Below are 27,813 nucleotides of genomic sequence, written 5' to 3'. Positions count from 1 at the left end.
AATGGGGGTTGGAGGGGGAAGAGGCCACGAAAGAGAGTAGCCAGGGACGCAGAGAAGGGACCTGTTTCTAAAATTTGCCAAAATATCAATTTCTGCTTGTAATGTTGGGGGGGTGGGGTGAGAAAAAGAGAGGGGACAAGGAAAGGATAACATTGTCTTTATAAAGGTAAAGGAGGATAATGAATTTACATTAGGATAGGCAAAACAAGAGTGCAGTGAAGTTGGATGGTAATGCAGGTAACTGAGCACGAAGGAAGGTTCTGTAGCCACATGTGCATAGGAAGGGTACACAAATTTGAGGGGGAGAGGACAGAGTGGGGAGTGGTTAATATAACCTTTAATATGGAGAAAAGTCATATTTTGGAACCCTAAAGATGGAGATCACCACATGGCATAGTTTCCGCCTCACTCAGACCAAACCATAATATTAATAAAGGAAGAAGAAATACAACAGTTCCCCTTCGCTATTTATTTTTAAAAATTTACAAAAACCAAAAAAAAAGTTTCCAAGTAGAAAATATTTTTTTTCTCTCCCGACTTTGAGACTGGGGCGGCTAAAACACTCATCTGACAATATACAAAATGTACACAGTTAGAGTTATTGTCTCTATACAACACTTACGTCTTCGTATCTTCTTTTTCTTTCATACATCGCTGGAGCTGCCATGTGTAGGCCATTAGGCCTCTTGCAGTCTCCCTATGTTCTTATGTTCTTATGTTCTCGAACAACTTTTACACTGTACTTTGTATTTTCACGGCGCTTTACATCATCAGCAAGTGTCCTTGTATTAACCTACGTGTAAAGGAAAGGAAGGAAAGTAGGAACATCGGAAAACAACAGGAAAGATTGAGTGCGAGAGCGGCGAGCGTTTAACTTAATGATAATGATATAAAATCAACAAATGAGAGCGGGAGGGGGCGGCGGGCTGGCAGGGGGGGGGAGGGTCTGGGAGGGACAGAGCCGCCGACAGGGAAACGGAGATCGACAGTCAGTAATATTCATCCCTCGCCGACACTGTCCACCACTGAACACTCACACACGCATCCCCCGAACCCTCCTGTCCATCGCCACCCCTCGCTGACCTCTATCTCTCATCGGCATCCCCTACGAGAAACAGACGTGGCCCAGCTCGATCTTGAAGGCCTGGTCGGCTTGCCCGACGTCACGGAGACCCACGTCGACGAACGGCAACTGCTGGGGCTTTTTGGTGCGGTACTCGATCTTCGTGTTGGACCAGCTGATCGACTTGGTCTGTGTAAAGGCGAAGGGAAAGCGATGTATGAGCAACAGTTTTAAAAGTACACATATAAACTAAAACAAGGCAAAGAAAGAGTGGTTAATGAATTTTCATTCTCATGATCTTTGCATGAACGCTGTTAAGAAATAGAAAGATAAAAATAGAAAAATACCATCATAATCATCAGATGGAACGATCTCTGTAAATGAAACCAAATACCATTGAGTATGATGTATGAATATTATCAGACATCAACGCTCATCTTACCTTGCAGCCGTCCTCCACGACGCGATACCTGAACTTCCTGTTGCCTCTCGCCTTCAGCTCCATGTCCGCCGCCGTCATGATCTGCATTGCTTTGCGTAAGTTTCTTCTGGTGGCATCAAACACAGCTACAGAGTTCTTGCAGTGGTAGGTGAGTTGTTGCCACGCCTCAGAGGACAACAACTGCAGGAAGCGGAGTTGATTGCTGTCCGCCTTGTAGGTGAACTGTAACGAAAGCAAGAATAGTTTGAAAGGCAAAGCGTCATCACCTGCAAAGCATAGAGTATTATTACTCCTCCATTCTGACACATCTCCCCTTCTCCGCACACGTATAATGTATGGGAACGTTAACGGACAATTAAAATGTATTTGTTTCTGTTGTGCACCTGTTACATGCCAAGCTTTTACGTCTGCATGTAATGACTTGTTTACTGCCTCACGTCTACTAGCATTAGATTTGTCATATCTACTTTTCAATATATTTTTTTTTCAGGTGATCATACATGGAAAAGCTCTGGATGTGCAGTTATATCGCTTATTATCTCGAATACTAAGATGTCACTCAAACTTAATGCTTCGGTCGCGTCACCCAACCCCCACGCATCCAGCCCGCCGCCTTCACATGTTGAAGCGCTGACCCGCCTGAAGGGCGAGCCTCCCACAACCCTCTCTGCAAGCAGGGTACCTCTTTAGCCGACTGGTTAAGGATTAGTTTTCCTATCTCGTTGGTCGCGGGTTCGATCCCCCGGCGCGGTAAAACCTTTTCCTGGTCTGGACTAATTTCTCGTGTGTTTCGTGACACGTTGTGGTCGTGTGGAGATATAGAGAAGAGGAATTCGGACAATACAACATCACGTAACTCCCACCTCCAATACTCACCTCAAAGTCAGGCTTGATGTCATCACCAAGCCACACCATACCGTTTGACCTTCCCACCCAGTTGAATTCCTCCGTCATGCTGGGCTGCGGCAGGACACATGTTGCCTTGTGTTCCATGTCGCAGTGCACCACGATAGCATCCTTGACGTCACCCTCGTTGGGGTCGACCCAGTACTCGCCTGAAAGAAGGTACATTGCGGATGAGAGACCTTGCCGAGGAGAGAGAGGAAACAAGCCCTGCGCACAGGAATAGTTAATTTTCGGCAAGAGGGCATGATCCTCTGATCAGCTACTTACCACTGGGGAGGTCTGGATGGGTGTAGGACAGGTCGCGGCAGGTCTTGGCCGGAGAGGTCTTGGTACCTTCTGGTCTGAGGAACTTCTTGTAGGATGTCTTGAGCTGTTCATACGCCTTGGTGATGAGGTTCCGCCGCTCCTCGTCCGTGATCTCCTGCCCAAACAGTCGCGCGGGCAGCTCCGAGTCGTCGCCTTGGAGTGGGTCAGGGCCCTTGGACTGACCCTGACCCAAAAGGGCTGCCAACACTTCAACACCATAGCCCAGGGATTCTCCAGGAGGACCAGGAGGACCCACAGGCCCAGGCGAGCCAGGAAGACCAGAGCTTCCACTTTCACCGGAAGGACCACGAGGTCCTGGAGGACCCATAATGCCTTGAAGACCAATGCCTCCGTCACGGCCAGGGGGACCCTTGGGGCCAGGCTCACCAGGGGGACCAGGAGGACCCTCCATGCCTGGAACACCCTTGTCACCATTGGGACCTGGTGCTCCGGGAAGACCTTGCAGACCAATGAGACCTCGATGACCCTTGGCTCCCTTAGGACCGGAGGCGCCTGTTTCTCCTTTTTCACCCTGAGTGCCGGGAGCTCCTGGCTTTCCTCTTGGACCAGGGGAGCCTTCCACGCCCTGAGGACCGATCTCTCCTCTTTCTCCTCGCTCTCCGGTAGATCCTATCGGTCCTGCGGGACCAGGGGGGCCCTGCCAAAGAAACATTTTCATAAAAGTTAGAAGAGAGCAGGGGAGGAAGCAACTAATAATGGCAGAAATAAAGTAACGATTTGGGTACTCACAGGTAGACCAGATGGACCGGGGCCGCCCTGGCGCCCAGGACGCCCGGGAGGACCCTTGTCTCCGGTGCGGCCAGCAATGCCTGAAGGTCCGGGCTTGCCGTCAGAGCCGGGGGCACCAGTTTCACCTGGGGGACCGATGGGACCAATAGGACCAGACAGACCAGGCGGACCATTGGGACCCTCGTCACCTCGCTTACCCTCCGGTCCTTGTTCTCCCTATGAGAGTCAAGAAATCAATGCCAGTGGCTTCACTACTCCACTACAACGACTGCATGATCAAGCAAGGATGCCTAGTCCATATCTTCATGACTGTATCGGTTCATCTATCCATAATGGTGACAAGAAGCATCCATGCCGGATAAATACCAATAGCATGCAACACAGAGGAAATGATTCATCAAGTTTCCAAAGTGGAAGTGTGTAGCAAACAAGTACTCACAGGCGCTCCACGCTTTCCTTCGCGGCCAACAGGGCCAGGAGGACCAGGCAGGCCAGGCAGACCACGCTCTCCTGCAGATCCAACAGGGCCAGGCTGACCCACAGGACCCGGACGGCCCCCTGGGCCAGTCTCTCCCTTAGGTCCCTCTGGTCCAGGGGCGCCAGGTTGGCCGGATGGCCCTGGCAGGCCTGGACGGCCAGTGTCACCGGGGCTTCCTTTTATGCCAGGGTTGCCAGGGGTGCCAGATCGCCCTTGTTCTCCGGGGGTACCCTGCATGGAACAATACGGTTATGTCACCACACACATGCTACGTTATCGCTGAGTCGAGGCAAGCGCAATAATGACTTAATGACAGCAGATGGTAGGTTGCAGTCCTGAACACCTGCACGTCCCCTAAATAAGTGTTAGTAATACTCACAGATACGCCAGGATTGCCGGGGCGTCCAGGGGGACCCATCAAACCCGCCTCGCCGCGCTTCCCAGCCTCGCCTCGCTGTCCTTTGCTGCCAGTCAGACCCACGAGACCCTGAGCCCCAGTCTCTCCTGGGGGACCTTGTAGGCCGGGATTTCCCTGCGTGCCCTTTTGCCCGGGAAGACCTCGCTGTCCTTTTGGTCCTGAAGTTCCTGGTGGTCCAAGTGGACCCGGGAAGCCCTGCAGACCCTGTTCTCCTTGTGCTCCGCGATCTCCCGTCATGCCGTTAGCGCCAGGCTCCCCAGGAGGACCCGGAGGGCCCGGTTCTCCCTTTTCTGCTGGTTCTCCCTGAGGCCCAACCGGTCCCATTATACCTTGAGGACCCTGGTCACCCTGACGTCCTGGAGGACCTTCGGGACCGACAGGACCAAGGGAGCCGCGTTCACCTTTCTCACCAGGAAGTCCAGGGGGTCCACGTCCTCCTGGAAGACCCTGAGAAAGACATGCAATTCAATCATGCCTCCATGTCGCTTAAAAATTTTACAGCGAAACACTAGGTGAAAAATCAGCGCCGGTACCATACTTACCACGAGACCAGACGGTCCGGAATGACCCTTTTGTCCCGGGGGTCCTGAAGGGCCTGCTGGACCGTCAGATCCAGTCAGTCCTGGTTCACCACGTTTGCCGGGATCTCCCGGCGGACCCTGAGCTCCGCGTTCTCCTGGGAATCCTCGCTGACCACGAAGACCTACGCTGCCTGGTAGACCCCGAGGACCCTGCAGACCGGCCTCTCCATCCTTGCCACTGGCGCCCACGAGACCCGGCGCTCCTGGCAGACCCTGGAAACCTCTAGCACCTGGGGACCCGGGAGGGCCCCTCTCACCTGGGCTGCCTGTGGGGCCAGGTGGGCCAATCGATCCCTGATCACCGTCCTTTCCTGGATCGCCTCGCGGCCCCGTGGGACCCGACTCACCGGGGTTACCGTCTTTGCCAGCTTCACCCTGTGGAACATGATAATATTACGTGTTGGCGAGTGTTATTCACCATGGTCTGATCACTCGCGATCGCCAGTCTCTACTCTCCTCGAAAGAGCTTAAAGCTGTATAGTGATGTATCTTTGGAAACGGCTGGGCCCTTACGTCATACCCACGCACACCCGGGAGACAGGACACAATCCGCGACTGATACCCGGTATCCATTCATTGGTGGTGGACAGGGACACGCATGAGTGGAGACCGCCCATGTGTCTCCATTCCACCCGGGAATCGAACCTGGGAGCTTTCTGTTGTGAACCAAGCGCTTTAGCCAGTACACTATGGATCACTGTGTATCTGTGTGTGTGCGTGTGTGTGTGTGTGTGTGTGTGTGTGTGTGTGTGTGTGTGTGTGTGTGTGTGTGTGAAGACAGGTGGTGTCAGGATCTCACCATTGGTCCGACGGGTCCTGGTGGTCCCATAGGACCTGGGAGTCCCTGGATACCCTGTGGCCCTTGGTCGCCTGGTTTACCATCAGCACCGGGGGGGCCCCTAGATCCTGGTCGCCCCGTCTTGCCCGAAGGACCAGAGAGGCCAGTTGGACCCCTCAGGCCCTGTCGTCCAGGAAGACCGGGTGGTCCAGGGTTACCTTCACGACCCTTCTGTCCGGAAGAACCTGGAGGACCTGGATCTCCACTCTGACCTGCAGGAGAATTACATGGTATCCGTCATCTTCATGTGTCACCTCGGCGGATCAGACGTGTCTATGGCTCATACAAGTGACTTACATGTCTTTCCGCGTCCATGAGGAAACCAAAACTTTAGCAACCACCCTCTACTTTGCAGCTTCAGGATCGTGATATCGTGGCGAGGTTGACGTCACGTTGGTGTTTGGTCCACTGAAGGATAAACCAGTCCGTTCTCCATGGCTTTCACAAACTCACCTTTAGGTCCCGGGGGTCCATCAGCGCCAGGGAGACCTCGGCCGCCGGCGGGTCCACGCTCTCCTAGCAAGCCATTTGCGCCTGGGGGTCCTCGCATACCTCTCTTGCCTCGTTTTCCTGTGGACCCTGGTGGCCCAGGGAGTCCTCTGGGTCCTGGGGTCCCGGATTCTCCCTTCATACCAAACTCTCCCTTGAAGCCTCGTTCACCTCCCAGGCCCTGAAACACACCCACCGTCAGGCTGTGCCGCCGCCCCTCAATCAGAACAACACCTCAAGCTCTTACACACGCACACACACACACACACACACACACGCTCGTTCACTCGCACAAACGTACTCGTTCTCCTTTATTGCCGGGGATGCCAGGACTACCAGGGAGTCCAGGGGGTCCACGAGCTCCAGGGAAGCCAGGAGGGCCAGAGTCGCCTTGGGATCCCGGGGCGCCCTTCTCGCCGGGAAGACCGTCTTTACCAGAGATACCTTGAGGACCACGTTCACCTGGAGACCCAGGCTTGCCAGCCTCGCCTGCGTCAGGAAAGAAGACGTGTCAGATACCGAGCAATGTTGCTGAGAATTATCTCCAATGAGCTTGCTTGATGGGGATACCTATACCCCTTAACCCTCACCTCGCGGACCTTGAAGACCCTGAGATCCTTTAGGACCTTGCACGCCCATATCGCCCTTAGCTCCAGCGCTGCCGGGGAAGCCTGGTGGGCCAGGCTTACCAGGAGGACCACTCGGCCCTGGAGGACCTGCGATACCGTCGATACCCCTCAGTCCGGGAGGACCAGCAGGACCCTCCCGTCCGCGCTCACCCCGAGGACCAGCAGAACCCTGCCGGGGTCAAAAGTAAAGGTTAGTAACTCGGTGAAACTTTGCGAATTCTGATGCTGCTGTAGCCTTTACTCAAGAGTCAGGGTGACTGTGTGGAGGGCTGGATGGGGCAGGTGCTAGTGTTGACGGAACTGTATTGTAGTGAATACAATGTGATGTAGCAGACGAACGTGCTATCGGGAAGGGAGAGTGAGGGCATAAGGAAGTAAGGGGTTGAGCAGACACTCACCATGGGACCGATGGGGCCAGGAGCACCACCGGGCCCGGATGCGCCCTTGTCACCCATTTGTCCCTGGTCTCCCTTGGAGCCATCCAGGCCAGGAAAGCCACGATGTCCCTTTACTCCTGGAAGGCCAGGCATGCCTGGGAGACCACGAGGACCCGGGGGACCAACAGCACCGGGGGACCCAGGGGCACCGTCATCACCACTGTCACCCTGGAAAGAAAAGTGATTTTAGCGTACAGCGGAACGAGACGCGGATTACTCTGCCAGTGTGTACAGTGTTAGTCACGCCACGGCACCAACACCTTCCCGAGGAACTCACGTCCTTGCCGGGGATTCCAGGCATGCCTCGAGGTCCTGGGGGTCCAGGGGTACCACTGGGGCCTGGGTCACCGGGCTCACCACGCATACCCTGGAACCCTTGTGGACCTGGGGGACCTGGGGGACCTGCAAGCAGAAAAAATTTAATATTCTCTCTCTCTCTCTCTCTCTCTCTCTCTCTCTCTCTCTCTCTCTCTCTCTCTCTCTCTCTCTCTCTCTCTCTCTCTCTCTCTCTCTCTCTCTCTCTCTCTCTCTCTCTCTCTCTCTCTCTCTCTCTCTCTCTCTCTCTCTCTGTACCTCACCTGGGCTTCCCCTGGGACCGACAGGGCCGACTTGGGCCTGCAGGTAGCTGAAGGGGTCGGGTTGTATGCCGGGACCTTTCTCGCCGCCCTGGGACTGTGCCAGCTGCGTGAGCCATGGCGAGAGCTGCCGACACACAGATAACACACAAACTGCATCACAGGCCCACATTTGTCATGAACACTGGCAATATCATCATAATTTTTAGAATACTCTGTTGGATAAGCTGCAGCTCAGTTCCCTAAGAACGCGTTCCCGGTAAGCATCCTTCACCAAGAACTACAAAATCATACATCAGTAGAGGAAAGAGAAAAGAGGATCATTGGTGACATGCTTCGAAGAGAAGGAAGGGACGGAGCTTAGCTCTAAATAGACTATCGAACTAAAGATATGGCACAGGAAGGTTTGGACGGACAGGTACCTAACCACTCAACCTGTGCCTTACCTGTTGCATTTTATCCAGACATACTCACGTCAGGGGAGGGTCCGGGGGGTCCTGGGTCGCCGGGGATGCCTGGGGTGCCTGGAGCTCCTGTGAGGCCCTGTTCCCCGGGGGGGCCTGAAGGACCCTCAGTTCCCGTGGTAGAAACGCCGGAGTCAGTCTCAGGGGCAGTCTGCAGAGGAGTCTGAGAGTGAGTCGTTGCCTTGGGCCGCATCACTGTTCTGACTTGTGATTCATTGTATTCCACCACAGCATATCACGCCCAACAGCCTGACCCCAGCAGCTTCATATCCTTCTAAACACATCTTTCTTTAACCCTAAACCCGACTTTTTTTCACCATGAAATTGACTCTGAACCTACATCGCGTTATCATATAACTTTGCAACAAGACACCTAAATCCCAGCACTCAGCTACTTATCCCCCATCACCCTAAACCCAGCCTCCCATTACCCTTCCTCCATCACACAATAAATGTACTTACCGGACCGATGATATCTGTTGGAGGTGCAGGCTCCTCTGCAATATAAGAAAAAGGAGCACCATTAATCAAGGCCCAGCCCGGGTAAAGCACGACCTACCTATCCCCAAGTGCAAGGAAGGTAAGTGGGGAGAGAACTGGAGGGAGGAGGAGGGGAATATGGTGACTGAGAAATAGATAAGAGAAAGAGGGGAAATATGTTATGAAGGTGACGAAGGTTGGGAGAGAGAGAGAGAGAGAGAGAGAGAGAGAGAGAGAGAGAGAGAGAGAGAGAGAGAGAGAGAGAGAGAGAGAGAGAGAGAGAGAGAGAGAGAGAGAGAGAGAGAGAGAGAGAGAGAGAGAGAGAGAGAGAGAGAAGAGGCAAAGTATAACAGAAAGAAGGGAAAGACAAGAGAATGCGAAATAGAATATAAGAAGAGGAAGGAAGGAAAGGAAGCAAAAAGGTGAAATATAATACAATAGGGACATAGTAGTACTTATAGAAGAAAGAAGGAACAGAGGACAAAAGGTGAAATTAAGCAAAAAACAAAAACCTCGATCACCAAAAAAGTTAAAAAAAAAACTAAAATTAAACTACTGCCAGAACCATATAAATGAAGAATCTAAACCATAATTATAGAAAACAAACAAAAAATAGAGCGATTGTCGATCTAAATTAAGGCAAATATGAATAACAAAATTATAATGATAAGGAATAAGATCCCCATGATATAAGCAGGGAGAGCTGACCAAGAGCCACCCCCACACGGTCCATGGAGGTCAGGCGAGGTCAGGTCATGCCGGGTCACGAGGCGAAGAAGACGCCCTACCTTCCTCTTCGCGAGTGGTTGCCTGTCCTCTTTGATTTTCTCCTCTTCTGCCACCCCGCCGCTCAGCGTTCACCCGTCTCTCAAAGGTGACGCTTCCTGGACCTCTGCGGGGCCTGCGGGTGGTAGTGGTCGTGGTGGTGGTCGGGGTGGTGGGGGGAGGGGGAGGGGGAGGGGGAGGTGTGGTGGTAGTGGTAGTAGTGGTAGTGGTGGTGGTGGAGGTGGTGGTTGGGGGGGGCGTGGTGGTAGTTGGTGGTGGTTCTGTGTAGGCATAAGGGTCATAAGGGGGCTGGAAAGGGGGGGCAGGGGTGGCGTAGGGGTCATAGGGGGGGGTAGCAGTCTCGGGGCCGTACTCGTACCCGTCCTCGTACGGGTACTCGCCATAGTCTTCGTAGCCTTCCTCGTAATCTGTGGAGGCAAGCACAGGGGGAGGGCAGGTGAGCGGGGCGGGGCGGGGCGGGGGACCTACCTGGGCAGACGGGACAGCACTGACCCAGCGGGATATACTGGTTCTCACACACGATCTCGGGGCACAAGACGCCGGCACAATTTTCGTCACAAGATGTTTGCTCGCACGTCACTCTCCCCGCGGCGCAGGTGCAGGTGGTGCAGTCGTCGGGGGAGAAGGACTCACCATCCGCGTATTTCCGACCCTCAAAATCACACTCTGCACCGCCCTCCACCACCGCGCCATTATCATAGTTGTAGTTATAGCCTTCGTAATCGTCTGCAAAGAGAAAAAGGGAATGTCGCGTTGGAGGCTGTCATCAAGCATCGTTCAGTCCAACAGCGTTCTAGTTCTTGTTTGTTTTGGGTCTTGTCTTGTTTTGTTTTTGTTTTTAACATCATTTTCATCATGCAAGTTATCGACAACTACTATGGTACAACAACTATGTTACATGCCTCGTCTCCGTGAGTGTGTGTACGACAACACTAAAACCTCCATACGACATTCCCTTTTTTGCCCTTCTTGCAGGAACATCTGGAAGGCTGAGCAAACCCCGTAACCAGCGAGAGTGTGCAGGAAACACCTTGTCTCTATTTACAGGTTCTGGTGGCCGCCATGATTAATTTTTGCGAGTGTGAGTGGGTCCAGAGGTGAGTGCTGCCCCCCTGCGCCTTTTATTTATATATACTTTTCTGTTTAACAACTTACCTGCGTGTGTCTATGTTTAAATTGGTGCAGCCAGTACACACACACACACACACACACACACACACACACACACACACACACACACACACACACACACACACACACACACACACACACAAACAAAAACTCTCTCTCTCTCTCTCTCTCTCTCTCTCTCTCTCTCTCAACGATAAAGTAAAAACTATATTCGTGGCGGTTTACTAAAGTTACGAAATCATGCGTGTGAGGCCCCGAGACTTAAGGTAGGGTCTGCGGGGCCTCGGTGCAGCTAATATAACACTACGGTGACCTGAGCCAGCGGGGAGCATGGAGTGGCAGGTCAGTAGAAGCACACTCGCACGTCCTCACACTCACATTCACACAAAAAAAGAACTAAACATGCATTCTTACCCTTGATCCTTCTGTCCAGTCGTAATATTAGAACAGAGTTGTTTTGTTAGTATTATCAACATCATCATCATTATTATTATTATTATTATTATTATTATTATTATTATTATTATTATTATTATCATTATTATTATGATCATTATTGTTATTATTGTTATTATTATTATTACTCTGTGTGCCTTAGTAAAGCTGTTAGTGTCGGCAATGGCAAGTTAACAGATACAGAAACAGAAAGAAAAAACAAGTTTATATATATATAATCATAATCATACATAATTATTCAGTCAGTCTTTTGTGGGTTGGGTCTCCATGGCTGTGTGTGTGTGTGTGTGTGTGTGTGTGTGTGTGTGTGTGTGTGTGTGTGTGTGTTTATACAAAAAGGATCATGATATATATTACGTCTGCAACATCTCATTTATTGAAGTGGTGGTGATAGTGGTGGTGGTGGTGGTGGTGGGGGGTGATAAGGAAGGGTGGAAAGAGAGGGAGTGGTGTGGAGAGAAACGAGTGGGTGAGAATAGGATGTGTTGGGGCGTGATTAAAGGAGGAGGTGGAGGGAGAGGAGGAGGAGGAGGACGTAGTGGGGGAGGAGGGGAGCGGAGAGCGACTAAGTGAGGGCAACAAGAGAGCTCAGTTCCGCCAAGCAAACCCGGATATTGAAAAAAGCAACAACACAACGCTCGAACTGAAAATCTCCAACAGCCGACAGCCACAATATGATGACAGACTAGAACATAACACAGAAGAAAGCAATACAGAACAAAACAAGATACCGCGGCAATTCTTCTAAGGTCTTGTATCAGTCCTTGAGTCTCCTGGTATTTGATCTTCCTCTATATATGTATATTCCTATGTGTATGTAACCGCACGTTGATGTAGATTAATGTTCATCCCAGACGATACACTCCCTAGACATCATTTAGCAAAGGCGCATCGTTCTTTTGCAGGGGAACCGATTTGTATTTTTTTCTCATGTACAGTACATGTGTTTGTATTTGTGTTTGTTCTTTGATGCCTCCCCTGTTATACCCCCTCCCCTCTCCAATAATCTATTTGCCTTTTGATGCCTCCCTCGCTAAAAAAAAAAAAAAAGACCACCCAGATAAGATAAGACTAAAGGACAAATTGAAAGTGAACAAAGAGACATTAATACTCCCTCTCAGCGGATGATGAAGCAAACAGCAAACTCATTCCAAAATATACACTCCTCACAAGGCTTTTGAGAGAAACGCCGAAGCACGGATGACAAGATGACAAGCCTATGGTCCCGTATTCTCAAACACAGAGCTAACACATCCACGTTTGATAAAGCTTCCGTATATGTTGTGGGTATTTCCATTGGTAGTTTTAAGAGCCTAGTGATAGTTTGACCAGGCTTCTATACTATGGATGTGAAAATAAAATCATGAGAACCCGACTAATCTCCACTGTGGCCTTGATAAATTTTTGTTGTGAGATACGAAAATGTCTGAAAATACGGACATCAATATCAAAACCAAACAAAAGTAAAGAACATTAGCAGCCCCTCTAGCCGAATGTTGACGCGTATAAATGATTCAGGCCAAGAAAAACTCGCCCCGTACACAACATTCGAGAGTCACAGCCCACCCCCCAAGTGAGTGCCAATCGCCCCACCAGATGGCACCACTTCCTTACTGGGTGGAGGGCGGCGGGCTGCGAGGAGGACGTGGGAGGCTAACGACGAGACCAGGCACCCCGCCCCCGTTTTCTTTTCCTTTTTTTTTCTCTCTGTCAAGCCGCGACTCACTGCCCCGCCCACTCCTCGCCTCGAGAGCACAATCCCAGGGGCGCGACGGTCTGCTACTTCGATACCAGACTTTTTTTCTCTCTTCTTTTTTCTTCTTCTTGGGTTGGAAGAGAAAGTTGAGACGATTTAAAAGATGAATCACCGAGGCGGGTTAAAAGAAAAACAATGCCCTCCTTTCTTTTATTTACCGAGACTGAATAGCAACAGCCTTTATTTACTTATTCTTTTCATATTTTCACGCCACATTTTTTAATTAAACGTCGTATTAGTATTTATTAAGTTATGTGACTAGCTTGGCTTTTTAATTCCTTTTTTTGGGGGGGACAGAAGTAGGTATAATAGAAGTGTTAGATTTTCACAGAGTTAAGTAGACATATTACAAACTCCATCGCAAAAAGTTATATAAATACTCAACAAAACCAACCACCCACACATAGGAAAACGGGCCAAAAATAGACTACTCAACCACATTATTGTTATTACAGACCAATAGGACGTGTAAAAATTCAGGCGTCAGGTTTGCACGATGCCGCAAAGCATGTCAAGAATCATTTTACGGGAACAGTTCTGCTGAAGTGTAATATTCCTGTAACAGCCCCCGTTTATCTCAAATCCTCGAAAACACAGCGAGAATATGGCAGACACGCGCGAGAAACTGTGGAACTTGCGAGAAACTTAGTCGAGTAAACAAGAAGATGAGGATGAGGAGGAGGAGGAGGAGGAGGAGGTGAATAAGGAGGAGGAGGGGAGGACGAGGACATGGATAAGGAAGAGGACAGAAGGGACAAGAAAGAGAGAAGAATAAATAGACACAGTAAGGGAAGAATGTGATGAATTAAGAGAAGTTGTAGCGAAGAAAAAAAGATAGAGAGGAAGAAAATGAAGAATGTCAAGTAAGAAGAAGCAGGAGGAGGAAAAGGAGGAGAGAAGAGAAAAAGATGAAACAGAGGAAGAAAAAGACGAAGTTATAAGAGAAGAAAGGAATGAAGAAAAAGCAAATGGAGACAGAAACGAAAGAATACAAAAAATCAAGAGAAAAGTTAGGGAAGGAGAAAATGAAGAATGACAAATAAAAAGAAGTAGGAGGAAGAGGAAAGGGAGGAGAGGAGACTGAGGAAAATGTAAAATAGAGAAAGTAGAAAACGAAATTATGAAAAAAGGAAAGAATGAAAAAAATAAGTAGACCGCATGCCAGAGAGAGAGAGAGAGAGAGAGAGAGAGAGAGAGAGAGTCTGCTACCCTCGTTGGACCCGTCAGAGCACTACAGGGGGCGCATATCATAACAATTCTCCCCAACACTGACGCGCCACTCAAGACATCGTCACACTCAAGAGGAACTTTTTATAAGACTGACGAGCCCCAAACAGCGACTTTCACTCCTATTGGAAGCCTCGAAGGGACATAGTTTAAACGCTGAGATATAAAACGACTTAGGAAAGCAAACAGACGAAGAGGCAAAGGAGGTAAAGGAGGGAAAGGAGAAGGAAATAAAAGTGTAAAATAGTGAAGAATAAGAAACAGTAGGATCAAAATGTAAAGACTGAAGGAAGAAAGAGGACAAGGAAATTATGGAAAAGGAAAAGAATAAGAAAGAGTAGGATCAAAATGTAAAGACTGAAGGAAGAAAGAGGACAAGGAAATTATGGAAAAGGAAAAGAATAAGAAAGAGTTGGATCAAAATGTAAAGACTGAAGGATGAAAGAGGAAAAGGAAATTAAGGAAAAGGAAAAGAAAGTAAGGAATAGTGAAGGAGGAAGAGGACAAAAAATCAAGACTGAGAAACTGAGGAGGAAAAGGAAGTGACGGAGAGGGAAAAGAAAGTAAGGAAGAGTGAAGAATAAGAAGGACAAAAATAAAATGACTGAGTGGCAAGGGAGGAAAGGAAGTAAGAGAAAAGAAAAGAAAGTAAGAAGTAGCAAAGGATGAGGAGATCCGGGAGTAAGATAGGAAGATAAAAATGAATTGATGAAAAGAATGGAGAACGACATCAATAAGAAATAAGAGAAAGAGGGAAAGGAGGAGAAGGAAGAGAAGGAAGGGAAGAAGGTATAAAGTGCATGTTAAGTATGAGAAATAAGTTGATGCAAAAAATAAAGCGGAAATGGTGATAGGACAGGTGTTGGTAAAATAAACAAAAATAAAATAAAATAACAAGGAAATGCACACGTATGGTAAAGAGAAGAAAAAATAATGGAAACTAGAGAGAAATGCTGAAAGAATAAGTTAACAGAAAGAAAACACAGACACAAACATGAAAAAAAAACATGTTACGAAAAGAAGCATAAAGGAAAGAAACAGAGAAGAAATGATGACAGATTGTGGGGATAAAGAGGAATACAGGCAGAAAAGTAACAATGTATACTATAGAGACGGCAAAGAAAGAGAACCAGAGAGACGGAAACTGAGATAAAGTATGTGCAAAAAGAAACAAAAGATGCAAATACAAAAAAAAATCACTACAGAGACGCCAAAAAAAAGAAAAACCCGAGAGACAGAGACAAAGATAGATTACCCACAAAAAAAGAAACATAGGATACAGATACAGAGAAGGTCAAAGAAGATGCAAAAAATGGAAAAAAAAGATTGGTAGATAAAATAATAGAGACAGATAGACACAAACAGGAAGAAAAGTAGGATGTGTCTAAACAGAAGGGAGAGTAATTTGCATGTGTATAAACAGATTAAAGAAACAGAGAGAGAGAGAGAGAGAGAGAGAGAGAGAGACGAATATAACAAACGGCAGACATGTGCAAGCAAGCAAAAGAGGCACACAAACATACGAACACAAATCCCAGCAGACAGCCGTGACAACAGGACAGACAGACACTCAAGAGGAGGCCAACAATTAGTCACGCACAAATAAACAAAAAGGAAGATAAAGACGAAACGTAATCTCTGTAACCAAACACAAAGAATGACCCCAAGATGTTCACTAATTTCTACCTGTCTAGTCTATTATGCGCTGACCACTAACTCTTAACCATCAGTAACTAAGGGCGGTATTATCACGCGCTTCGGCCTCTCATCAACCAAACACCAAACAATCAACCAAACACAAAGAATGACCCCAAGATGTTCACTAATCTCTACCTGTCTCGTCTGTTATGCGCTGACCACTAACTCTTAACCATCAGTAACTAAGGGCGGTATTATCACGCGCTTCGGCCTCTCGTTAACTGTTTCCAGAAGGACGAAAAGGAGATGAATTGGGCTTTAGTGAGTGGTTTTTTTTTTAATTATAATACATAAGATTGATCAAACTACTACCAGGGTCATAAAACTACCCCGAGAAACGCCCCGAACCTTTACGAAAGTCTTGTCAAATATGTGTGCTTGGAATCCGAAATGTTTAAGATGACAGGAAGGCCAATACTTCACATGAGGCACGGGGTTGATGTAGGTGCCCGCGTGGATTCTGAGTACGTGGACAGCGGGCATTCATGGACATCCGCATATTCGACCCGATGGCTGCCTGTCACCGTGAGCTGCCCCTGGAAGCCGCCCACCACAGGAACGAGCAGAAGACAACTGTCGGCATTCTCAGACACTACTGCCTCTCGCATCAACGATTTTCAAAGGTCAAAAAGGAGATCAGTGTGGTTTTCAAGCGTGTTTTTTTTTATGTTCATGGTACAGAAGCTTTGTCAATTTATCACCAGGGTCATAAAATTACCCATGGAAATCTGAACACACCCTCTAGCAAGGTCTTATCATTAGTGTGTGTGTAAGTCTCGAAATGTTTGAGAATATGAGCCTTGTGTGGGATACATATTCTTAAACATTTTGGCCTCCAAGCACACACACTGACAAGGCTTTCGTAGGAGTTGTGTGTATTTCCAAGGGGGTTAGTTTCATGACCCTGCAGACAAAGAGTGTGAGTCTGTGTGTCCGTGTGTGTGTGTGTGTGTGTGTGTGTGTGTGTGTGTGTGTGTGTGTGTGTCCCTGGTTGCAAAATGACGAAGATTCTGTACCATGACAGTGAAGAAAACACTCATGAGAACCCACTCAGTCTCCTTTTTCGGCCTTTGGAAACCGTTGATGTAGGAGGCTATAGCGTCTGTGAATGCCGACCTCTACAATGCCTCTGTACGCAAAACGAGACAAACCAAGAACGAAGTAGACGTGAAAACGCACAAAACTAAGGTAAAAACAAAGGTAAAATTGGGGGCATACGCTATACCTGCGCGTGGCCTCAGTGCTAATCTCCGTCACACAAAGCTAAGACAAGACACAAACACACCAAACAACAAGACGGTTTATGTAGAACGAAGCGAACTTTTAGCGGCGAATTAGACGTTTACTTCTATAACGTCACCGCATACCACACACCACGAACTCAAGTAATGCGAATAAAGGGAGACGAGACGCGAGGCAACGAGGTGGTCGGTTAGCAAAACAAACGAACATCGAGCCAGACACAAGCCAGAAACTCCTTGAGACACACAAGAGTCGAGGAATCTTTATAATTTTCTCATCATACCGAGAGAGCGTCATGTTTCTATTTATAATTAAGTTTCTCTCTCTCTCTCTCTCTCTCTCTCTCTCACACACACACAGACACGCCCCTCAACCACCTGACAGATGTTTCAAGACCGGGACGGAAGGGGAGGAAAGGAAGGAAAGGGAAAGAAAGGGAGGAAGGGAAGAAATATGGATGGAGGAGAAGGGGAAATATCATGGAAAGGAGAGAGAGAGAGAGAGAGAGAGAGAGAGAGAGAGAGAGAGAGAGAGTTATCATTGGGGAGTGTGAAAAGACGACCCGAGTTTAATTAGTTAAATAAACTCTCTTCTCTCTCTCTCTCTCTCAGAAGCTAATAACCCAAGATACTGAAATATTTCCATTCTAATTAAGTAGTACTAAGTTGCAGTCACCTATGCATGAAAAAAAGTAAAATAGTAATACTTCTATTATGATGATTGCTCTACCAAACACTTTATTCAAGGAGTAAAGATGAGAACACAAAAATTATCATCTAGAACTTTTCCTTTTTTTTCCAACAAAGATGATTTGGGTTCATATGTGTTAGGAAGAATCCGTGCCTTGGTCCTCTCCACCCTATGTTGAGAGAGAGAGAGAGAGAGAGAGAGAGAGAGAGAGAGAGAGAGAGAGAGAGAGAGAGAACATTCTAGCTAAAGCATGGACAAACAAACACAGATGATGACCAGGAATGCCACCACCACCATCACCAGCACCACCACCATCACTATCACCATCACCACCACCACCACCACCACCAGCACCACCACCATCACCATCACCACCACCACCACCACTACCAAAGAGCTCAGTCCTGCCTTGTCTTTACTTCGAAAAGTCGTAGCGAAGCAACGTAAACACCAGACAAAAGGACACACACCAGCCAAAACAAACAAACTATACCCTCGAATAATCGCATAAACGGACGAAGAAATAACCAAAACAGAGGGCAAGACACTCCCTGAGGAACTGCAATACCGGGAACCCGAGACGCGGGGAACACGAGAAGACGCCAACTCACGCCTCGGAGACACATAATCTGGGCCAAGACGAAGGAAAAGTGACTGATGAACAAAACAAAACCCAGACACACCCTCGCTGGCTCGGCCCTCCCTTCTACACCGCTGCCCTGCTGGACCCCACGAGCTGCCTTGCACTAAATCTGAGTTTGCGTCACGGCTCCCCATGACAATTTAGCCCCAGCACTTGTCTCGCTCGGCTGCCCCGCGTCTCTCTGCTACACTCGACGCATAGCACTCGGTTGGCTTAGAAAAGGTTGGAGATGCTATGCGAGAATGAGACCCTCGGTGCAGATGGGAATGAATTTTGAAGATATGTATAATAAAAAAGATGAGAAGATAAAATGCGATGTGGAAAAGATTGAAGAGACTACGAGAGAATGTGACCCTGGGTGCAGAAGTGGACGAATTTTGAAGATGTATAATAAAATATTAAATAAATATAATAAGACGTTCAAAAGAGATTAAAGAAGCTACGCGAGAAAGGGACCTTAAGTATAGAAGTGGATAAATTTTGAAGACATACTAAAAAGATAAAAAAGATGAAAGACGACGTTAAAGAGTAAATATAGAAGAAGCTACGCGAGAAGGGGATTTTGGGTGATTCATTCTGAGAAGATGATAGAAAAAACGGGAGTGGAGGAATACAAATATGGTGTGGGAATGGATATTTGAGCAGTAAAACCTGAATGAATTTAGAAACATACGAATGAAATCAAAGAAAGGGAAAGGTGAGAGGATAAGGTGTAAATTTTCCAGTGAAGGACACGACCGAAGTAGCAAACCCAAGAACACATACATACATACATACATACATACATACATACACATATATTTGTAAAGCAGCAACTATTCGATACATCACCTACCTATCACACATTCTATTACACATTTCACCCTCCATTTACCAACCTACGAACATTATTTTTTTTACAGCTAAAGAAACAGCTCAGGGGCAACAAAAAAAGGTTTAAAAAAAAAAGTCCGCTAATCGCTGTTCCCAATACATACATACATACGGACAGACACACACACACACACACACACACACACACACACACACACACACACACACACACACAGTTCCCTTAACCTTGTGTATGCCCCGGCGCGTGGGAGGACAGACTCGAGAACCTTCGCCAAGAGATGACAAAATGGGATAATGACAGTAATTCCTCATCTAAAGACGTGTGTGTGTGTGTGTTCGTGTGTTCGTCTCGCCGCTCCGCCAACCCACGTGTCCGTCATTACTTTTATTACTATTATTACTACTCGCAATTTGAGCCCAGAACACACAGGGGGAGCCTCATCGCCCGCAGACTGTCATAATCAACATATTATATTTGGTGATTTCTGACCCATAACCGTCGCACCCAGACAGATAACGATATTCTTTTATAGTTATTGTTAAAGCCGATAATCATTGACGTTCATTTGAAGTAGTTATTAGTCAGAAAACGAAAAATACTACAGTGTTCTAAGTATGATGGTCTGCTAACGCTGGGCCCGAGGAGAGAGATGACCCTCAACTCGGCCAACTCTTCACTCAAACGACAAAGCTCCTCGCCCGCTCGCCACTCTGAGAGGGTGACAAGAACTGCGAGGGTGGCGTCTCCTGTTACCCAGCCTGACGCCGCCTTCTGCCACGTGACTGTGAAGGAGGAGGAGGAGGAGGAGGAGGATGTGGTGGTGAAGGAGGAGGAGGAGGAGGAGGTGGTGGAGGAGGAGAAGGAAACATGGACAGGAGGAGGAGGAGGTAGAGGAGGGCGTGAAGAAGAAGGAGAAGAAGGAGGAGGAGGAGGTGGAGGAGAAGGAGGAGGAGATGGAGGAGAAGAAAGAAGACGAGGAGGAGAGGAGGTGGTGGAGAAAGAGATGGAGGAGGTAGAGGACGGGGAGAAGGAGGAAGAGGAGATGGTGGTGGAAGAGAAGATGAAGGAGAAGGAGGGGATGGTACAGGAGAATAAGGAAGAGGACGAGAAGAAGGAGGAGAAGGAGAAGTGGAGGAGGACAAGAAGAAGAAGGAGGTGGAGTAGTAGAAGGAGGACGAGGACGAGTTGGAGGAAGAAGAGGAGGAGAGGATGAAGGAGAGGAGCAGGGTGAAGGAGGACGGGAGGGCGTGAAATGCTTGGGCTCCCTTGAAGGACAAGTGCTGATAAGGCTCAGGGTCGTGCCTTCATATATCCTGCCTTCATAAATGTTGTCTGAGTGCATGAAGTCAAGAGCGAGTGTAGCAACTATTTTTTCCTCGCCCTCTCTTGGTCTTTCCTTTTTTACCCTCTCTCTCTCTCTCTCTCTCTCTCTCTCTCTCTCTCTCTCTCTCTTGAACCTCCCCCAGCATCAGCATAGTTGAGGTAATGGAAAAGGAGGAAGAGAAGGAGAAGGAGGAGGAGGAAGAGGAGGCGCAGGGAAAGAAAGAGGGAATGGAGAAGGAAAAGAAGGAGGAAGAGAAGAAGGGAAAGAAAGAGGAAGAGAAAGAGGAAGTGGAGAAAGAAAAAAGGAGGAAGAAAAGGAGAAGGAAAAAGAGAGAGTAAATGAAGCAAAACGAAAAGGAGGAAAAGAAGAAGGAAAAAAAGAGGAAGAAAAGGAAAAGGAGAAGGAAAGAGAAGAGACAGGAAAAGAAAGAGGAAGAGAAGGAGAAGGAAAAGAAAAAGAAAGAGAAGAAGAAGGGAAAAAAGGAGGAAGAGAAGGAGTATGCACCATCCAGCTATGTTCTTGTGCATCAGCGGCCTTCTGCATATTAGGCTTACGGGAGGCTGTCGGCGGCGTCTGGGCGGCCCGAGGCTCCCGTGCCAGGCAAACAAACACCCGCGAGGCCACGACACCCGCGACGCCCCCAGAGGTCACGCAAGGGCCAGCGCTGCGCCGCCCGCCACGCCCACCACCAGCCGCCCAGCCAAGAGTCCTCCTCCTCCTCCTCCTTCTCCTACTCGTTCTTTTCCTGATCCTTCTCTTCCCCTTACTTTTCCTTCGGCTTTTCTTCCTCCTCTCTCTCTCTCTCTCTCTCTCTCTCTCCTCTTTCTTTTCTTTCTTCTTCTTTTCCTTATTTTCTTTCTCCTTCAAATCCTCCTTCTTTTCTTTCTCCTTTTCTTCCTCCTTCTTTTCCTTATCCTTCTCTCCCTCCTTATTTTTCCTTCGCCTTCTCTTCCTCCTTTTCCTTCTTTTTCTCCTCTTCCTTCTCCTTTTCATCCTTCTTCCCGTCTCTTTTTTTTCCTTCTCCTTTTCTTCCTCCCTTCTGACTATAATTACTTATTCTTCGTTCTCGTTTTCTCTTTCTCTTTCCCCTCCTCCTCCACTACTGCTTCTTGCTTCTCGTCCTCCTCCTCCTCTTCCTGCTCCTCCTCCGCCACATTCTACTTCTTGTTCCTTTAGTTCTTATAATCATCGTCTTTCAACCTCATCCTTTTTTCCACTCTTCTCTTTTGTTGTCATTTTCTTTTTCCTCGTCATTCTTTTAATTTGTCTCCTCACAACTTCTCTTTTAAGACTAATTGCTTCTCCTTGGTCTCTTCTCCTTTACTGCTATTTCTGCTCCACTATAATTTCCACTATTTGCTTTTCTCTCCCGTCTCTTCATCTCTTTAACCACTGTCTTTTCCTTTTCATCTCTTACCTCATAACTCCAACTCTAACATCATCTTCTTGTTCCTTTCTTCCCTCTCTTCTTAATCTTTCAACCTTGTCTTTTTTTCCCCTGCGCCTCCTCCTTTTCTTACTTTACCTCTAATGTCTCCTCCTAATACTCATTTCTCCTGACTTCTTTACCATAGCTTCCACTCATTCTCCTCCTTTCTCTCTTTCACTCTTCCTCCTTCTATTTATCCTCCTAAACTTCCTACTCCTCGTTCTCCTTGTCTTTGTCCTTTCTTTCCTTCACTCTCTCCTCTCACTCCTCGTTCGTCTTTTTATCCTTTCTCTCCACCTCTTCGTCCTCCTAGATCTCCTTGTCCTTCTCTTTTCTCTCCTCTACTCTCTCCTCCTCCTCCTCCTCCTCCCATTAGAGATCTCTCTCGTGACTCCTTCTCCCCTTGTGGTTTAGCACCTTAACGCCGCCCCACCACAAGGACCACAACACACACCCCGCCCCACGTGACTTGGGTCCTTGTTGTGGGCGTGGGTGTGGGGCGGGGCGGGGCCAAGTGGCACAAGGAGGCACTGTGAGACAACGTGGCCTGTGTTTGGGTCACACAGACGCTCCGTGTAAATATAAGATCTAATGCTATTCACTTCTACATCTTCATGACTGTGGACGTGTTGGCGCACCGACCTAATAGGGAAATTAGAACGTGGCTGCCTAACTAGGGGCCGCTGGGAGGGTACTGCTGCTGACACGTCGTCTTTCTAGCACGATGACGCTAAAAGGGTCGGTCTTGTTAGGGTACGTCGTCGTTCCTCGGCCGTTGATCCCTGTACCGTCGTGGAGGCTGGCAACGCTTCCGTGATTACGATGTTATCTGCCGTCTGCCGCGCTTCTGTCATCTCAGCTGCTCTGCCTCCGCCGTCCTGAAGTGGATATTATATTCCCGCGACTCACCCGTCAGTTGGGCATTAAGTGGATCCATCAGCCTTGCTTGCACACTCGTCTTTAATTCTTAATCCGCGCCCTACCAGCCTGGTCGTCGCTGGGTGTAGCGAAGCTCAAGGCGAGAACTGCCGTGAAATTGTTGTAAACGCGCTGATTCGTGGCCTCGGGGACACGTGCGCCGCCGAGGGGCTGAGCGGGAGTGCGTGAGCCTCGCTTTGATAAGGTCAACAACATGCCTCCCTCGGGGCCGTGGCACACGCCCAGGGAACGCCGTGGGGCTAAAGAAACAAGAACCTGAGACGAGAAGTTACTGGGGTAAAGGAACCGCGCCGGGGCGTAGATGTTTGTTTAGACCGTACAGGAGCCAGCGAGTTGCCGGGGTAAATGAACGGGATCGAGGCTTAGCTATTGAGGCCAAGAAACCAACAGACTCAGCGCTGCACGAGTCAAAGGACCAAACTGAGAGAGAGAGAGTTATGGTGCTAAACGAAGCGACAGGCAAAGATTTAATAAAGGGAACAGCTTAGAGCTGATGCAGAGTCATTGATATAATGGCTCTAAATTGATATGACGATTAGTTGAAGTGAGGCTGAGACGATACCGAAACGGGAAGCGACGTGCGGGGACGAGTGAGGTCTTGCAGGATCGAGACTTGAAGGGACAGTGATGAACCCCCGAGATTATGAACGTGTCGTGTGGAGGCGAGAGAATTAGCCAGACTAAGTTATATCCCTCAGCGGTTGAGATTCTTTGGCACACAGTATGAAAATCTAATATGTAGGAGTAAATCATTTTTACTTTCGTATTTGTCCTTTTTAGCTCAAGCCTTAATAACCAGATAAATGACTACAAATCATCAAATGGAAGCGTTTATGTGACTCCATAGCTACCTGAAAGGCTAACAAGAGTCAAAAACATACATTTCTCTCCCTCACCTCTTTCTATTTAATTATACAGTCATCGTCACCAGTAACCTTACTCCCACTGCCACTCTTGGTAAGGGTGAGCAGCGTCAGATTAAAAAATAATTAGAGTTCATTAAAGTTGAGGAGCACACGAGATGAACCACTGATAGAAGCTTCGAGCCGCTCACAAACCATTCATTGTCTCGGACTCTTCTCTCCATATGGGAGTGTTTACACGCAACCAGATGATGGCCAGGCGAGGGAGACTGTTTTAGATTTATTTTACTGCCCCCAACACCAGTTATATGGAAGCTACAAAACATAAATACGAAAACAATGATTTGTTAATGACACCCTCTCGAGAACGAACCCGCGAATGAGTTTTATGAAGCATTAAACGAAACTGAAGCCTTCGTGATGCCTTCCCAAGTAAACAAGAAGCAGCGTGTAGGTTATTAAGAGATGAAACCTTCCCTCCCCTTGTCACTCCCACGCCCTGCCGCACCCCATCATACTTACACCCCCCTCACCCCCCACGCACCCCATGGCATCACCCCATCAGCTTCATGAACCTTGAGGTGGATAGGAAAGAAAGACCCTCTCAGGCACCTCCTTCAGCCATCCCACAAAGAAAGGCCAATGGAGTCAGTCCGTCAACGACCCTCAAGAAGCAAAAGAATAAAAGAAATAAACGGAAGAAAAACTAGGCAACACATGATCCACTGACATCCAGACGCGGGGGAATGGAGACTGGGTATGTTTGTGTTGCTTGTGTTAGGGAGAGCGGCTACTGAGGTGTTTGTGTTGGTTGTGATGGAAGAAAAAATAAAGATAGGGTGCGCATGTTCGAGTGGGCAGCTGTGTTGGGTCGCTGTGGGGTGGGCGGCTCGGGCTCCTTGTCGCTGCAGCATTGTATGGCGAGGCTCTTGATAGGAAGCCACACAAAGAAAATAAAGCTTGAGAATCGAACACGCGAAAAATGCCGAGGGGGTGATATTGTTATTCGCACACTGGGTAGTTATACGTGGCCTTTCATCAGTGCCTTGTTACCTTGTGGGTACGAGAGTTTGAGTTAATGGGAGAATAAGGTGTGTCAGGCACCAGAGGCCATATGGCACCATGAACAAATGGTAGAGATGAAAGGGAGGAAACGGCAATGTTTTGTGGGGACGAGAATTTAACAGACTGAAGTAGTGCCAGAGCCTACGGACAAATATGGTCATTTTCATATAAAAAATCTAAATTTATCTTAGCGTGCTCCTGCATACTAAAACTTAGTGACACTCACAGTTGCATGAAACATTTTATTTGGACATTGCGGGAAAATATTTTTATAGTGTACACATTTTTCAAACTGAAAACTATATGCACTGAAGATTTTTTAAATAGTTTTTTTTAAAGTAGGCCTGAGTGTAAAATGTGATTGTGTGTATGATTTCAATGCTTCAAACGTTTTTAGGAGAGAGGGAGGTGACAGGTTAATGAGAATGTTATACCCACACATTGCTTGTCTAACCATGGGAGTGATACGGTGTGCCTTCGTTTGAAAACAAATTGTATTAAACCAACAAGCGACTACAATGACAGCGCCTGTGCGTGTGTGTGTGTGCAAACGGGGGTGATGGGATGCAGACAGGCCGAGGGACGTGTGTGCGTGTGTGTGTGTGTGTGTGTGTGTGTGAATGGGGTGTGTGTCCAGGGCTCTGTGTGTGGGCGTGTGAGTAGCAGGTGGCGCGCGGCGGAGGGGTGGGAATGAAAAAGGGACGTGGAAACTAGTGTGTGTGTGTGTGTGTGTGTGAACGACAGCGTGTTAGTGTCTCGGGATGAACAATGGGTGTATAAGGGAGTGAGGCAAGTGCGTGCAGGCGTCAAGGTGCAAGTGGTAAGTGTGTTTGTGTGTGTCACTTAGCGTGTGGTGGCGTGGGCGTGCGAGGTTGAAGAGGGCGTGTAAGGACAAAGAGAGCGTATAGGGATGAAGAACGGACATATAAGCAGGAAGCGAGGGCGTGTAATAATGGGGAGAGGGCGTGTTTAAATGAAAATAAGGCATGTAAGGATCAGAGAGTGTTTGAGGACGAAGAGGAGGCCTGTAAGGATGAAGAGACGGAGTGTCAGTGAGGAAGAAGAAAGGGCGTGTAAGGATGAAGAGAGGGCGTGTAAGGATGAAAAGGGGGCATGCAAGGATGAAGAGAGGGCGTGTAAGGATGAAGAAAGGGCGTGTAAGGATGAAGAGAGGGCGTGTAAGGATGAAGAGAGGGCGTGTAAGGATGAAGAGAGGGCGTGTAAGGATGAAGAGAGGGCGTGTAAGGTTGAAAATGGGGCATGCAAGGATCAAGAAGAGTGTGTGTTTGAGGACGAAGGAAGGACGTGAAAGGATGAAGATAAGAAGTATGAGTGAGGACGAAAAAATGGCGAGTAAGGATGGAGAGTAAGGATGTAGTGTAGAGAGGGCGTTTAAAGATGAGGAGGAGCGTGTAAGGATGAGAAGGCGTGTAAGGATGAGAAGGCGTGTAAGGATGAGGAGAGGGCGTGTAAGGATGAGTAGAAGGCGTATATCAAAGTGTCGTGCGTGTGGAGGAGGGTGGAGTGTTTGTCGTTAGTGTGTGATGGCGTGGATGTCTGGATGGAGAGGGTGTGTGTGTGTGGACGTGTTGTGAGGATGGTGGCGTGTAGCAGGCGTGGCAATACTCACCATAGCCTTCGTAGTAGTCCTCCCCCTGGGGCTTGGGTTTGGGATCCGCCGCCGCATGGGGCAAGACGACGGCGGCGAGGAAGAGAAAACCTAAGAGGGGGAGGGTGGAGGGGAGCGGGGGAGGCCGCCGGATGGGGGCTGGGAGCCACCCCATGGTGCGGCGACCCTGGGGCAGGGCGGCGTCGGGCGCTGCAGCAGGAGACCCGTCAGACCCTTGGGACCCGTGTGCCCGCGGCAGCCAGCCAGTCCTTACTGTGCCCGGGCCCCCACCGCACTGACCACCGTCTGCCCTCGCCGCAACACTGTCGCGCCCGCCCCAGCAGCCCGCCCGCCCACACCCTCTCTCACCCCCGTCCGCCCACTCCATCACTCTCCCCCGACCCCCGCCTACACCCACCCCCTCGGTGCCCCTCCAGGTGTCTTCTCCCCCACTAACGGGAGCATGCCAGGCACTCCCCCGTCGAGACGCTCCCACGGAACACCACTCACGTAACCTTGAACATTCTTGCAGGAAACTCACACCACTGTTAATTCATGACCAACATTTCATCTTTCACACTGTATCTTGTTCATCAGGCAAGTGAATACAGAGGTAAATTTAACTTCGGAGAAAGTTCTGGCACCAGGCAAGTGTTGGGCCGCCCACGTGTCGCGGCGCTCGTCTGAGCAGCTGGTGAAGCAAGTACATGACGTGCGAACCATACACACGTCCCCAGCCCCTCCGCCTTCAACTCGACAAATCACGGATCCAGAACCTTGCTTTCCCTTCCTCTCCTCGCACATACTGTCACAGCTTTTGTCTTGCAAAACAGTTAAGATAACTTAACTGATATCTGTAAGACATTTTATACAAAACAAAATATACCATTGTTAGAACTTTTGGTTTTAAAACGTTAAGACAGCAAAGGTTTTACTTTTCCCTTCCCCCCCCCCAAAAAAAAAAAATCATGCATTTCTTTAGGTTTTCGTTCCTAATATACTAGCAAATTATTTGATCATGAATCAAACACTTTGGACAGTTGGATCAACTTGTTTCTGTGATTCTTAGTTGAAGTATTAGCTCTACCTGTTCTAATAAGAGTATGGAACTCCAAACAAATTTGCGAAACTTACAAAGGAGAGTAGATTACAAACAAGCCTCAAACAAGAATTGGTTTCTTGATAAATTACTCAGATTGAATACTTGAAGAGATATATATTGTTTGGCGAATGTTATTCAATGAAGAGGTTTTATCAAAATATT

General features: G+C 48.3%; 1 protein-coding gene across 2 annotated transcripts; it reads right to left on the bottom strand.

The window, feature by feature from the left end:
- Positions 1-454: 454 nt before the first annotated feature.
- Positions 455-26,952, bottom strand: LOC127006691 (collagen alpha-1(I) chain-like). 2 transcript variants are annotated; one of them, XM_050876894.1, is made up of 19 exons: positions 26,571-26,952; positions 10,111-10,368; positions 8,839-8,873; positions 8,387-8,527; positions 7,916-8,039; positions 7,615-7,739; positions 7,299-7,505; positions 6,862-7,069; positions 6,573-6,760; positions 6,236-6,452; positions 5,744-5,994; positions 4,906-5,319; positions 4,325-4,810; positions 3,907-4,176; positions 3,468-3,683; positions 2,679-3,375; positions 2,382-2,560; positions 1,506-1,727; positions 455-1,252 (listed from the first exon to the last, which is right to left on the bottom strand). In XM_050876894.1, the coding sequence occupies exons 1-19, from the start codon at positions 26,935-26,937 to the stop codon at positions 1,106-1,108; spliced, it is 4,752 nt and encodes a 1,583-aa protein (XP_050732851.1). In that variant the 5' UTR covers positions 26,938-26,952; the 3' UTR covers positions 455-1,105. The 2 variants fall into 2 exon arrangements, with proteins under 2 accessions (XP_050732851.1, XP_050732850.1); XM_050876893.1 differs by lacking the exon at positions 10,111-10,368 and adding an exon at positions 9,645-10,049.
- Between the last annotated feature and the right edge of the window lie 861 nt (positions 26,953-27,813).

This window comes from Eriocheir sinensis, chromosome 33 (genome assembly GCF_024679095.1).
Source record: "Eriocheir sinensis breed Jianghai 21 chromosome 33, ASM2467909v1, whole genome shotgun sequence".
Classification (NCBI taxonomy): domain Eukaryota; kingdom Metazoa; phylum Arthropoda; class Malacostraca; order Decapoda; family Varunidae; genus Eriocheir; species Eriocheir sinensis.
The sequence above is the reverse complement of the archived record's forward strand: the minus strand, read 5'-3'. Positions and strand labels throughout refer to the sequence as shown.